This window comes from Microtus oregoni, unplaced genomic scaffold (assembly GCF_018167655.1).
Source record: "Microtus oregoni isolate MIOR12 unplaced genomic scaffold, Mior012 000035F_ref0000213, whole genome shotgun sequence".
NCBI lineage: Eukaryota > Metazoa > Chordata > Mammalia > Rodentia > Cricetidae > Microtus > Microtus oregoni.
The window spans coordinates 22,085,001-22,100,328 of NW_024543094.1; the positions used below are offsets into that span (position 1 = coordinate 22,085,001).

The 15,328-nt window shown below is 43.0% G+C and overlaps 1 protein-coding gene across 1 annotated transcript in view; it reads right to left on the minus strand.

The window, feature by feature from the left end:
• Window positions 1–14,609, minus strand: part of Itga8 (integrin subunit alpha 8) — a 176,394-nt gene extending 161,785 nt beyond the window's left edge. Inside the window, exons 1-2 of the mRNA XM_041630731.1 lie at window positions 14,190–14,609; window positions 13,431–13,564 (exon numbers count right to left, since the gene is read on the minus strand). Of these exons, the coding sequence (XP_041486665.1) occupies window positions 13,431–13,564; window positions 14,190–14,395 (340 nt within the window). The 5' untranslated portion in view covers window positions 14,396–14,609. The remainder of the gene's footprint in view (window positions 1–13,430; window positions 13,565–14,189) is intronic.
• Window positions 14,610–15,328: the final 719 nt, after the last annotated feature.

Below are 15,328 nucleotides of genomic sequence, written 5' to 3' on the forward strand. Positions count from 1 at the left end.
CCACTCTTCAACTCTGTCTCTATATCATTTTCTCCAATTTCAGCTTTCCTTGACCTACAAAATGTACACATTTCAGTCAAATATGGAATCTTTCTGCACCCCTAAATTATTTTTTATTTTCTGCTGCTAGCACACTTCTACTTGGAATAAAATTTCATGCACTTGTTTCCCATAGGACTTAAACGTTTCATGAACAGACTGTCATGTCTGTCTTGTCCATTAGTTTTGTGTGATATAAAACAATCCCACTAAGCAAGTTGGGAGCCTGCTGGATTACTTCCTCGACACTCATCAACCCTGTGGTCCACAGTTCCATCCCATCGTCACTTTCTGCTGATTGCTTTTCTCAATCTCTCTCAAATCTCAAGTCGCTGCGTTTCTTCCTGTCTCTGTTGCCTCGTCCCTCACGGCAGCCACCATGCCCTTCAGCTGCAGTTGCTGACATGGCTTGCTGGTGGGATGTTTTTGCTCAAGTGTGCCATCTTCAGCTTCACTCTCAACCCAGTGGCAGAGGTTTTTCTCACTGAAAAATCAGCCATACAGAACCTTTATCTTACCAGGGTGATTCTTGTCACTTCCACTAAAGAGACTTTAATTTGGCTCCTTGAATTTTTCATGCTTATTCGCCCTCAAATCCCTCTTCTAGATATTTCTCTTTCTATTAGAATTCTCTTTCTCTCATGGAATCACCTGGGATCACATGCCTTTGACTGTGGGTTCAGCTCTAATACCAAGAGCTTCTAAAATGGGTTGTGTATCACATTTAGTTGTCAAAGGTACAGCATGCTTCTATTTAATATCCCATCTTTCACTTGCATTGAGTAATGAAAATGTCTCAGTATGGTCCCAGAAAGGTCACTGGCTAATGAAAATGTCAATATGACCTCAGGGGAATGCTTTTAAATACAGTATCTGATTGGGTTTCAGAATAAGGGTTATGTAAACTGGCTTCTCTTGGTAGCATTTGGGAATGTACACAAACTAACTCCTGTTGCTTGGTTGAATATTCCTTAGAATTCCATCTCCTTTGTAAGAAGGTGATGCATTAAAAATGACTCCAGCCATTCATCTAATGAAACAGTTCATGCAATTTAAATTTTGGAAATAGATTTGTTTGTGTGTGCCTGTACACTTGGGTGTGTATGTGCTACAATGCGTGTGGAGATGAGAGGACAGTCTTGTGGAGTTGATTCTCTCCTTCCAGCCTTTTGTAGGCCCCAGGGATCCTCCTCAGATTGCCAGGCTTGTACAGAAGGCATCTTGGCTGCTAAGCCATCCCATCCATGACATAGTATGATTTTTTTTTTAAAAAAGGAACCATTCTTGGTGTTGTTAAAATAGACACTATAGAATCCCAGACTTCTGTGTCTGCACTTTATACTTTGGGAGATCAGTGTCCAAGATGGACTTGTCCTCTGGGAGATTTTCTTTAATTCTACCCCACCCAGATACACCCATCCTATGAGATGAGCAGACACAAAAGTATATTCATTTAGCAAGTGCAAGCAGAAACACTGGTCAGTCTATTGTCTAGATATTCTGTTACTTCAATATTACGTGTGTTCTGACTGTTCATAGTATCCACACTTCCTCCTCCTTCCACAGCTTTCTCGGTCTCTTCATTCTCAGCTGACTACTTTGCTTTTTATTGCATTGATAAAAATCTGAAGACAAAGTGAAGTAAAAGGTCATTTTTTTTCCCTGCAACCCATAATGTATCAGCCACTTGCCACTATTTTTTGTTTTGTTTTGTTTCGTTTTTTTAAGTCCTCCTTTCCAGCTAGGACTGAGAAGGAGCAGTTTTCCTTCATGATCCTCCAAGGTTAGACTTTCTGTTTATTTTAGAACCCCACCCATTCCTATCTACGTGTATCACCCTCTCTTTCAGTCAGTATTGTTCTGGTACATTCCCTCTGGTAATTTTCCGTCATATTGCAACCATGCTATGGTAATCATGTTTGATTATTACATTTCCCTGGCCCCACTTCAAACTTCTCATGCTTGCTCTATTCTGTTATCTTCTCCCAATCATTTTTTGACATATTCCCTTGAAACTGCTTTCTTAAAGCAAATACATAACTTTCAGTTAGCAAAGCCAATCTTTTCATTCCACATCGCATTTGTTGTTGACATCTCGACTTTCACCTAACAGGACACTCACTACCTTATGCACTCCCCTTTATGCCTGAGTTAGTTAGGGTTTTGATTCCTGTGAAGAGACACCATGACCACAGCAACTCAGAAAAACACTTCATTGGGGTGGCTCACTTACAGCTCAGAGGTTCAGTCTATTATCATCATGGTGGGACGTGGCAGCGTGCACACACTTGGTATTGGAGAAGAAGCTGAGAGACCTACATCTTACAGGCAGCAGGAAGTGGTCAGTCTCCCTAGGCATGACTTGGGCATTTATGAGACCTGCCTCCACAGTGCAGCAACACACTTCCTCCAATAAGACCACGCCTACTCCAACAATGCCACATCTCCTAATAGTGTCACCTCCTTTGGGGGTCATTTTCTCACAAACCACCAAAACACCCAATACCTTTTCAGAGATTGGGGTGCTATGGGACTCAGTTTCAATCTATATATCATCTCTTTTCTGCTCTTTCTCTCTCTCTCTCTTTTTCTCTCTCTCCTTTTGGACTACACTTGCCCCAAAAGTAAGTTATTGTTTTAAAGCTCATCTACACGCGATTTCCACACTTAATCCCAGGCATCTTGCACAAGGACTGAGTCTGTCTAACAGTCTATTAAACATTCATTTGGAGGTCAAATAAGCTTCTCAAATTTCTCATATCTGGATTCAACCCTTGATAGTTCCACCAAGGCATGCTCCTTCTCCACTGTTCCCAGCTTCTGTCCAGTTGCCCTGGGAGCTAAGGTTAAACTTTTGTTTCTCTTTCACACTGCTCATCTGATCCAGAAGGAGATCCTGCTAACTGAAATGTAAAATCCAGCTCTGCCCATCTCTCACTCTTGACTGCTCCTATTCATGTCAAGCTGTTTTTCTTTCTTTGGACAGTAGTAAGAGGTCCCTGCCTTATCCTCTTGGCTTCTGTTCTGGCATGGTGATAGTCCATTTTTTATCCAAAAGCTCAACTTATCCTTTAAAAACACCATAATTCAAATAATCCTGCTTCCTACCCAAACTTCCTTTTTTTTTTTTTAGTATAAAACCCAAATCTCAACCCTGACTATTAAAGTACCATATAATTTAATGCTGGTCAGCACAATGAAAGACACAATACCAGGTCATAATATTAAATGTTTACATTCTGAAAGATCAAAATCCATAAGGTTTGCAGTGCCAAAAATCTAAGATCTCTGAAATCACAATCCTGAAAGATTACAGTGCCAAATGTTAAAACCCCCAAACTCTCCAAACCACAATTCCCTCTAAAGGGGAAAAGCAGGAAGGAAAGTCAAGTTCTAGGAAAAGATTTGCATGGTTTGGCTGTACACAGAATGGCTGCATCATGTCAGGCAAAACAAATGCATGGAAGCCTGCTAAGGCATTATTTTGAGTGTGTTTCCAGAGAAGAGTACTGTATCCAAATGGCCTGAGGCTTTTAGAAAGACTTTAGAAGGTTCTGGTTCACTTTATGTATTTTTGCTCTTTTGACTCCATGAAATTGCATTAGCACAATGTTGACTTAGCTTTTATGCATTGTGAATGTACTTAAAAACGTCCCTGTTTCCTCAGTAGATGAAGAGATGTCCTTTGTACGTTTGCATTTGGGAAACATAAAATGTCTACAAATCTCAACTCTTGTGGTAACTGTGCGTTCAGTGGTGACCCATTGAGGGGCTATTTTTAACTTTGAGAATTTAAGCTTGGACATGCATACAATGTACTTTGTTCAAATGCACTCCCCTGCACCTCCTCCCAGATCTACTGCCCACCTAAACTTTCTTCCAACTCCAGGTACTGTTTGTTTGCTTGCTTGCTTGTTTGTTTGAGCCAATGAGTTCAGTTGGCTCAGGAACAAACTGTGAAAAGGGAATAGGAAGACTGTAGGATCCCAAGGTGATGGAGAACTACTGGGAAACCATGGTTTCCATGAAGTCTTTGATAGTTCTTATGAAACACTTTGCTTTAGAACATCCATCACAGTATCTCAGATGACCGCAGTTAAAAGGCTGGCTGCACACAGTACCAACCTTTGTAAGATACATTTATACTTTTCCTTTTTAGATCTATATCTTTTTTAAATGTGTGTGTGTGTGTGTGTGTGTGTGTGTGTGTGTGTGTGTGTGCTGTGTATATGTGAATAAATACACATAGAGGACATGGGCCCTCAAAATCATGTGGCTTAGGGATCATAACTCAATCTTACCCCAGTGTCTCTCTGACCTAATTTTCTCCTCTTTCTCTGCACTCTCTTCTCTCCAAGTGCAGGCCTTTCTCTATTGCCCACATACATTCACCTCCAGATTTTACCCTGGACAACACTCTTAAACACCTCTCTCTCACAGGCTTCACTAAGCTGAGACCTATTCTGGAGTATCATCCCTTCAATGAAGGCTTGTTGACCACTTGGGTTAAGCAAATTAATAGCCTCTATGTGTCTACAAACCTACAGATAAGTTATAAATAAACAACAATAAAGGAGAGGTGTGTCTGCAGTACAATTGAGATGTTAGTCACCTGAAGACAGGCAGGGGCTCCTGCTTATTCATGTGCCCTGATGTAACAACAGGAGTTCTGCAAAGCACAAAAGGAGACCCAGAAGAGAGCCATGGAGAAACATGTGGTCAACACTGTGAGCTTTAAAAATGGAAAGGGCCACCAGCCAGAGCATGGGGCAGTCTGCAGCCTGGGAAAGTCAAGGAAGCAGCATTTCCCAAGAGCTTCCAGAAGGACCAGGGCTGTGCCAAGATCTTGATTTTTAGCTCAGGGAGACCAATTTTAGACTTGGATTTTGAGAGCAGCACAACAATCAATGCGTGTTGTTTAAAACCCCTCAGGTGCGTGCTGATTTTCTGTAGCACTAAGGGAAAACTGATGATCCACACTGTCTGAAAGAAATGCTCGTGCACATATACACAGGCGCTCCTCTCTCAGCTGAAATGGAACCACAGTCTGGCCATTAGGATTTTCCCTTACTAGACCTGGTGGATGGGGGATATAGCATGGGTTATATAGGGTCCTGGAGTAAACATATTACTGCAGTAATGCTGTGTGTCCTTTTCTCTGGTCTCCATGTGTCCAGATTGTAGATCCATAAAGAAGCTTTGGCAGTATCATATAAGAGTCTGTGCCCATATATCAAATACAGAGATAAAGAAAAACCAGTCTGAAATTTGCTAGGTAAATGCTGAACAGTGCAATTACACTTGTTTGATATAAAGTATTATGGCTGAAGTGAGAACTCAGCTTGGTGACTCGTGATGGATGGGGAACTGCAGGTTAGGACAGCTCGGTGAATGGAAGCATTCTTACTGCACATGTTTTCATTCACAGCTCTCTTAACTAGTGCGTTCCTCATAGTAACCTGGGTTTAAAGAATGATGAACATTGTCCCCCGTGCTGATGTGGTTGTTCACTCTCACTCGGGGGAAATGGCTCACACTCATCATTCAAAAGATCTGTCCTTACACTTTCCAGCTTCGCTAGCTCAGAAGTCACCATAGCTTAAAGACCTTAGTGCTCATGTGCTCATGGCAATAGCTACAAACTTATCAGATTCAATATATAATTTTCTTGTTATATGTTGTTCTCCAAACAGGCTTTTTTGTCTTCATGTTTAAGTTTTGTTGTTGCTACTTACAGTAGGAAATTCACTCGTATGTACCAACATGGGTTTCAGCAGTTACATTTAGCAAATATTCCCAACAACCAGGAAGCTAGAAGTTCCAGCAAGCTGCCCCAGCCTCCTCCTGCTGCCCCTCCCAAGTCGGTTCCTCCCCTTTGGAATGTTCAGCAAGCATTTCAAAAGATACCCAGTTTTGTAAGGGACACCTCATCTTTACAAAAATAATCCGAAGGGCAAAGGATTGCTTTCAGCGGTGTTGACAGACCTTTGCGGTGCTACACATAGCATCAGAGATCCCAGTTCTGGCCTTTCTGCATGGCTGAGATTGAAGTCCCCCCAGACTGTCTGGTGACACTCATCTGCGATCTTCCCATCTGCATTTCATAACAGGGCAGGACTGCTGTGAGAGGCAGGGTGTTTTGAGTATAAACCACCTATCAGCGAATCGGCTTGCTTGCCTATCTCAGATCTTACAACATGGCCTACGACTGACATTACTTCTAATCTATTTTAGAATTCATTATACAGATACACCTCATGTGTATACAGATACACATGTTTTTGGTAAGCATGCACTTAAATTGAATTTTGAAAAATGGGACATTTTCATTAAATGTACTAAACATGTTTCTTGCCTTAAGGATGAATGGATGCTTCTGATGAAATCGTCACTAGCTTTCTATATATCTTCCACAAAGATCTGCATGTGTAGCCAGACAGTACCAGGTGAGTGCACCTGGCAGACACCTCCACAGCGTTGGCCATGATCCTCATCCTCATCATGGATGCAGGAATCTGCACAGGGCTCCAAGTGCACATCTTAGCCAATCAGCTTGAATGTCAAAGTGCAGTTTTCTTCTTTCAGAATAATTTCGAGACGATTTTCAACGTTTCTCTTAGAATGCTGCATCTGTTGCCTGGAGTATTCTTGCCAAGATCCTGGAAGCCTGTCCCCTCACACAGACTTCCAGCTTCTTGAAAGAATTTTGCAGATTAAGCAACAGGCGCCTAGTGTTCATACTACCCAACTGGCGGTGCAGCAGATCTGTTTTCCATTTCTAGTTGGAGTTTCAAGGGCTTCCTCTTTCTAATTACTTCCTCCCTCTCCCTTGGTTGCTAAGCACCGTGGGGGCCGCTGCCTCCTCCCTTCTCCTATCAGGACCCAGTGGTGTTTGTTGTGGGGAAGTCTAACCCAATGGAGATTCTTTTAGGACTGGGTGCTAGGTGTCTTTATGAGGCCAGCATATTTGGACATGGTAGCCTCAGGGATTGTTCACAGGAAAAGCAGAGGGTCAGCTGAATAAGTCTTGGTCAGTCAAGATGAGCATATGGTTAGTAATATTTCTGCATATGCATTCATATACCTCTTACTTTCCATATGTCAACATATATATTTCTGCATATATAAATTCATCTATGTATATTTGTGATTAGTACAACCTCTCTTATTTATTTATTTATTTAGTGCTGAAACTCAAACTCAAGGCCTCATCCATACCCAGAAATCACTCTGCCAAACAGATTCAGCCGTCATCCCGTTATCATTCCTTATCGGCATCAGTTTTCGGTGCTGGGGACTGATTCTGACTTCCCACATACTAGGCAAGCATTCTACCACTAAGTGATAGCTCCACTTAAGATAAGTCTCAGTTGTCCAAACTGGAATTGGACTCATTCATTAGCCTATACAGGTCTTGAATTGTCAACATTCTGACCGTGGGCTTCCACGTAGCTTGGATCACAGGTCTGTATGGGCACTGCTAGCTCCCCTGTGGATGTTCAAAGGCGAAGGTTATCACTAAGTCCCCTCCCCCGTCCTTTCAGCTGAGCTCCCTGGAGTGCGGCTTTCGGCTCTTCCTGAATCCCATCACATCCATGTTCTTCCTTCTGTCATTAGCTTGGGTAGCTCTGACCTATATTTTCCTTTTCTTTTGTTGCTGAAGAAAACATGATCTTCCCCCGCCCCGGGGATGGGTGCCAGGAGCGGGAGAGGCTGGAAAAGCAAGGCTCCTGTCACCCACATGTTCCCACCTCACACATGAGGAAAGCGGCGGCGCAGCCCACGCTATCACAAAACAAGCCAGTCCCAGCGCCACAGCCAGATGCTGAAAGCGGCCGTGTTCTGGGCCCAGGCAACACAAACGAAAACAGATCCCACAAAACAAGGAATTTCATGTTCCAAGCCCAACCCTGGCAAAGAAAAACAAAACAAAACAAAACAACAAACAAACAAACAAAAAAAACCCCTCACAGTTCTGAAACTTTGAAATGCCCTAATTGAATTACCTAATATTTTGGTTTTTTATTATTTTCCTCTCTTTTTCCACAAAGACACTACATTGAGGCAAATTCTGGAAGTCTTTCTCAGTTGGCTTAAATCAGCAGCACCTCCTACCTCTTCCTGTTCTTTCTCTCACGTGGGTCTCCAACTCTGAGTGGATCCCAGCTGTCTAACTCCGTACTCACTACTGCTGTAACCATTGTGACCAAAAATTCACACATGCCGTTAGCTTTCTCTTCCAAGTCTGTCACTCGAGAATCAAAAACTGTCAAATATTTTTGGGCTGGTGCTTGGTTACAGTGGTCAACCATTTACTCCATGGCTGAAAATGCCTAGTTCATTCACCCCATCCTTTACCAGAGGGACTGTATTCTACTAATCCTTATGGCATCCACACATTGCTGTGGAAAGTGGAGGGAAAGAAGAAATGAGCCTTGGAGCGTCCCACGCATGTGGCAGATGTGAGGTTTATTTAAGCTTTGGATGACAGGGGCACAATTCAGAGGCAAAAGGGAAAGAAATCGATTCGGCAACTAGGAGGAATTCCACCACACTGAAGTGTGAGGGTAAGAAGAGAGAAGTGCATCTTGGGAACTACTTGATTTAGTACAGAGCAGGAAAATTATCTGCTCTCTGCACCTCCCCCATCGCCATATGCTGCCTTTAAAATCCCCCCTTCTTGACTAGAAAGGACCAGAATTTGACGGTATTCATGTGTTTGAAGTCCTGGGATATCAGAAACTTCCTCTTGTTTTGTATTTGTCACTTGATGTAGCAAAAAATGAAATCCAAGATGATTGATAAGGTAAAAATAAATGAAAAGCACTAAGCTAACAGGTAACTTTGGAAAGGAGGCAGTTAGTTCGTCTTAAAGATATTAAGGTAAGTTCTAAGACTAGATGACATGGCTAGCTACTTAAGTGTCTAACCTGAGAACACGTGGTTACAGAAGCAAAACAGGAAATGCTGAACATCCCAAGGCTAGGACAAGTTGAAACAACTTCGTTGAATAAGCAGATTTTCTTGGGTATTCTTGGCATACAATGAGGAAACAGGCAGAGTGAAAGACATGAATAGTGGGTAGTGCACAGAGGAATACTGACAACGTAGTGCACACATACCCCTGACATTTTCTACACTGTTCCATGGATGCCACCTTGCTCGTGTCTCTAAGTCACAGGGCCACTTTTCGCAAGAAAAGGCATTGTCTACCTTTTCCCTTTCCCTGAAAACTCTGGAGGTAACTTAAGATTCAGTGGGAACTTAAATAAACCAGGGACATTACAACTCATAATTTCCACCAAGAACATGCCTACTTCTAAGCCTTTGGTTTCTCCAAAACTCTTGCCAAAATTGCCACTTTGTTTAGCCTCTTGGAGGAAGAAGAAGACATTTCCATTGGGGTTTGCAGATCCACCTGTGTTGGGCAGGTGAGGGTTGGGCAAGAGTAAAGGGAGGGAAGGTACACAGTGCTTCTTGGACTCAACAGACCAAGTCATGACCCTGTACTTGCACGCCAAGAAAACCAGCTTTCTCCCGTTTCTGGAACGAGTTCAGGAAACAGCCTACGGCTGCTACTGTGTCATCATATGGTCTCAGCCATAGTTTCGCGGTTGGTTTCTTGATTCACAAAATGAATTTTACATAGTTGTTTTGTGTGAGAGATTAGGAGCGATGAACAGGAGCACAAAGGAGCTGCTGTATAGTAGTCACCACTCGAGTTCATGCATCTACAATGTTGACTATGAGACCAGAGTTGACGATGCCTGTTGCCACCTTCATCAAGTTCATGCATCTACAATACTGACTGTGAGACCTAGAGTTGGTGAAGCCTGTGGCCACCTTTCAGCCGGATTCTAATATCTCCGTCTGATCACAAAGTCCATGCTCAGGTAGAAAGCAACTTTGAGGGTTTCTGCTGTTCCTTCTTTGCTTTCACATCTTTGCACCAACTTATAAGCTACTGTCAATTCCACTCTCCTGGGCCATCTGAATAGAATAACTGGACAGATTGGGTATGAAGAAACAGCACCCACTCAGGAATATACACCCCATCTCTGGGCTTTTGGCTCCCCTCACAGATCTCCTCCTTTCTAAAACAGAAATGACAAAAAATAAAACAAAACAAACATGCAAACAAACAAAAACCTGTTTCTGGACTCACAGTACCCCCTCTTGGCTGACACGGGGATTTTTTTTTCTTTCTCAGAGATTTCTACCTTATCTTTCAGTGAAACTTCTCTCTCTCATAGGTCACTGAAGCATTAATTCCAGTCTGATCCCTTCATTTCTCTCAAAGTCTGTGCAGCCTTTATTACTCCACTGCTTTTGAAAAAATAATCTTCTTGGAGCTGAGGAAATAACACACACACACACACACACACACACGCACACACACACGCACACACAAAATCTTGTGTAGTTATTTCAGGAATATCCATTTCTTTTCCCTTCCATCCTTCCCCTTTGTTCCATTTATGAGTTCTCAAATTACTGTGACTGTGGCTGAGAAGTGTAATAGATGCTCCTCTCTATGGGGAAAAACCTCTATCCATCTAGAGGTGGAGGGTGTAGCTCAGTAGCACAGCATTTTTCTAGTATATGCATGGTACAGGGTTTGATTACTAACCCTCCACAAAAACACAAAACAGAAATCCTGTCTACATTTTCAAAACATAACCCCAATGCCTGAGAGACACCCTGCTATGTCTTCAGAACCACACAAAGAAGCTACGGACCACTTCAACAGTTTCCGAGTAGCAAAGGTCTTTCCTTGATAGTATTTTCCTATGTGTGTAATTGCCAAAATTGTCCTCACTTCTCCCCTCCTGCTCTGCTGCAATATAAATCGAGCTACACTATGGGCTAAGTGCATTCCTGTGGGCCATTCTGGAAACCCAAACACAAGCTTTCTGCACGAGGCTGCTAACGAAAAGTGAACTCAAAGCCCCAAACAATTGCTTTAGAGTGAATGTTGGAAAATATTAACTACTGAAGCTTAACATGGAAAGTTTTGGCTGGAGAGGTCAATTTAAAAGTCAGTTTGATGCCTGGATTCTGTGGCTTTTATCTATTAAATCATGACATTAGTTGAGATTAGCACTTACAAAGATACTCAGGTATAGCTTATCTGGGCAGACATCAATTTTTCTTCTAGAAAATGAAAAGAAAACACTAACTACATCCTGATTTCATACATTATGGAATGCCCTAGAAAGTTATTAAATTCAGTTGTAGTTAATAACTTTCTACTTTACTACTTGGAAAAAAAGACCAACCATTTCAAAATTGAAATGCTTCTTTTCTTGAATGCAAATTCAAATAGCACAATGATATGTATCTTTATGTGTCAAGATTTGGATTTAAATTTCCTTTTAAAACTATAGATTAGTGGCTGGAGAAATGGCTGAATGGTTGGCTGCTTGCTATCCTTCCAGAGGACCTGAGTGAAATTCTCAGCACCCACATCATTTGCTTCACAACACCCATGAGTCCAGACACCTTCTTCTGGCCTGTATGGGCACCCATACACACGCAACATACACAAGAAGATGCTCACAGAGATAAGTAAAAATAAATCTTTAAAAATATAATTATTTTTGTGAGGGGGAGGAAAATCGGAGGCTGAAGGGAGGCAGAAATTTTTTTTCAAAAAATTATTTTTAATATGATCATATAATTAAAAATGGCATTGATTTCATGCTCATATGATCAAGTCTTAGATGAACTCTCTGTGTATTCATGTGTGTATGGTATACGCCTGTGTGCATACGTGTGTGCTGATGTGTTTACCCAGGTTCCATGTGTGGAAACCAAAGTTTGAGGGTCTATCCTCCCCAGTCCCTCTCTGCCTTATTGCTCGAGGCAAGGACTCTCACGGAAGCTGGAACTCACAGTTTTAGCTAAGAACAGCTCATCAGGAAACACCTGGCATCTTCCTGCCTGCCACGCACCCAAGCACTGAGATCCCAGGCTCACCCTAGGTGTTCAGCTTTGACATGGTGCTGTGGATCGCAACATGGGTCCTCATCTGTGTGCAGCAAGCGCCCTACCCACCGAGCCATCTCCCCAGCCCCAGAAGTTTGGTCTTAAACTAAAGATCAGGAAGGAACTCAAACTTTACTGCTTTATTTACAAGAGGTTTCAATTTTCCAGCTGCTAAACTTAAGTGTAAAAAATAAAAGCTTATAAACCTGGCATCAAACTGCTGAATTATTTAATAGAATAACCAACAAGATATTGTGACCCTAGATGGGCATGGAAATACAATTTGAAAAATGCTTTTATAAAACATTTTTCTAATTGGGTCATAATTCAAGGTAAGTTTTGTATAATTTTTTCTTTAAAGTTGTTCCCATGGTCATAGCCCTGGAACTACTTCCCTGTCAACCTAAATAATACAAATTAAAGTCACAAGTACATACCACCCAATCAACTTCATCAAAATTCTGTGAAAATGGACATTCTATATAAATTCTAGATGCACGACATCTAAATACCCCCCCAAAAAAAACCCACAAGAAAAGCAAGAATGATGTCATAAAAAAGCTGTGCTATGTACAAGGTATATTAAACAACTGCCCATCAAACCTTGTCAAACCCTGTCATTTGATCTGACATATTTGCATTTTTGAAAAGAGATATTTATTCTCTGATAATACATATCATTTGAATGCTAAAGTTTGGGCGGTACAAGCTAAAACACTGATGATAATGTTTTCAAAACATTACTTTTAAATTATTTTCTTAGGACCCAAAGAGAAAACAGCAGACGAAACACAACCAGACTGAATTGTTTAAAATGTATTTTCCTTTTAATTAAATAAGAAACATCTGTCTAGGGATTTTGGAAATGAATGTAATCCATCCACACTCTGCCTGTAGTATTTTGCATTCAGTGACCAATATTTTGAAAGAAAATTCTCTCTGTAAAGAATTAGAATGGCAAGCACCCCAGGTTGCAGTCTGGATCTATACTGCAGGGGAAGTTTTGCCTCTGGACTCGGTTACTAGAGAACTACAAATGCTCCGAAGCCAGCCTTTTTTTCCAAATCTGTATTTGAGGAACACACCGATTCTCTCTATAGTCAAGGTGAGGTGGTAATTCTGGCTGTCCTTGAACTCACAGAGACCCACCTGCCTCTGCCAACTAAGTGCTAGGATTAAAGGCGTGCGCCACCACGTCCCCACAAGGTCGTGTATCTTCCTATTCCTCGCAAACACCCACTCCCCGTTAATGCTCACCTCTGAACAGTAGGGAAACAGAAGTTACCAGATTCTCCCAAACACTTGGATTTACGTTAGTAGGGCAAAGAGAATGCAAAGTTGCCATGGGAATGGCTCAGGTTCTCTTTTAATCAGGGGTCACAGCACGGAATACCATCACTTACTGGTGGTGTCAAACGGTATCTGCTTGCATTGTGCAGATCCCTCTGCGGGCCAGGGACAGTAGTAGACAGCTCCCCCTTCCACGATATCCGGCTGGCTAGTGTTGGCTTTGGGCGCCCCCACCAAGACGCTGGCTCTACGAAAGGGTTTGAGAAAGTCACTTCTCAGGGACCTGTGCGCACAAAATTCAGTTCATAGCAGCGTAGTCACTGGACTGCCATAGGGAGCACAAACAGATTTACTATGGAAAGACTGTCAAACTTGATTTTCTTTTTGGAAGACTATGAGCATCAAAAACCTGGTTTTGGGAGAGGCTGCAATGTTTCTGAATATCCAGGTGGATATTCTAATATCTAGGTGGAGGTAGGTGGAGATTGGTGGGGAGAAGCAGAGGTCAGATCCCAACTGCCTGCAACCTAAGGCACTGGCATCCTGACCTTAGCTGATATGAGCTCGGTAGAAACAGACTGTATCGTCGTCTTTATTTTTAAAATCAGTCTGTCCGTTCCCATTCTCTCCTTTGTATGATGCTCCTGTCTTTGAGTCCGGACTTCCTCACAAGTGGTGTGTCTTCAAGGTTCCCAGGGCTCATCTATCTAGCATAAATCATGAAAGAAAAGAAATTGGTAGGAAATCTGACCCCTAGTAGGCAGTTGGCTAGAATCTCAGACTCTCTTTCCTCTAGGCTGCGGGGACAGGCGAGGAGGAACTGGTACAGGACCCGGGAGCAAGCGCGCCACTAACCCAATCCAGAAACTTACGTGCGCATATCAGGTATGTAGAAGTCCAGTGAATAGCCGAAGTAGCTGTTCTCGGGGCCAGTGTATACCGTTAGCTTGTCCACATCCAAGTTGAACGCCAGCGTCGTGGGGGACCACAGCATCCCCAGGGCGGCCGAGACGCAACAGAGACACGCGAACGGAGGCGCCCGGTTCCCCCGAGGACCGCGGTGGGTTCCCGCAGACATCGCCCTCCGCCCCGAATGCTGTTCACCCGGGATCGGGAGCCGTGGAGTCCGGAGGAAAAGGCCTGATGCTCCCCAGAGGCCGGTGTCCCCGGTTGGTGAGCTCGGCGCGTCCACAGTGACAGTCCGCGTCCTGTGCGGCCGGCGATCCCGTGGCTCTGGGCTTACAGCGTCGGATCCCGCGCTCGACCTACTCCAGTCTAGGGCCGGCGCGCTCTCTGCGCCCTCCAGTGGCTGGTTCCCAAGCTGCGGGCCGGAGCCTGGCTCCAGGACTGGGGCAATCACCAGATGCCTCCGTGGAGACTGCAATAATAGTTGCGATTTTAAAGGCCATCTAAATTTCAAGCCATTATTTTGGAGAAGCAGTGTTCTAAAAGGGACGAAAGTATACTGTTTTCCCACAGTTGTGCGGCTCCGATGCAAAAGTGTCTCCCACCTCCAGATAACAGTGATTATCTGGGCATCACCTCTACCCTTGAGGGATTTTTAGGGACAGTGATTTTCTTCCTCTGTGAATGGAAGTTGAAATTTCAATGTAACGACCCTCTTCCTCTCCTACTCTGATGACACAGAAATAAAGAAATCTTGTAGGTTTTCTTCAATCTTTCTCAAAGACATCTCGGGTACATAGTATGATTTGGTAGCAAAGCCCGATCCTGTGAGGTTGTGATGAAGAACAACAAGGTCAGAAATACCGTGGTTCACGGTTTACGAAAGCAGAGTTTGGGGGAAAGTTGGAATCAACAGGAACTCTACCCCACAAGTATTAATTGTTGATCTTTTGCAGAACCTGAAGGTGGAGGAAGGAGAAGAGAAATGTGATATCAACGACTTTGAGGACATAGGTGGACGATAAACAGCATGGCGCTGAGGTAACAGAATTTCAGCGTAGGGAAAGACACAAACCTGGAACTCCAACACTGAGATCTGGAGGCA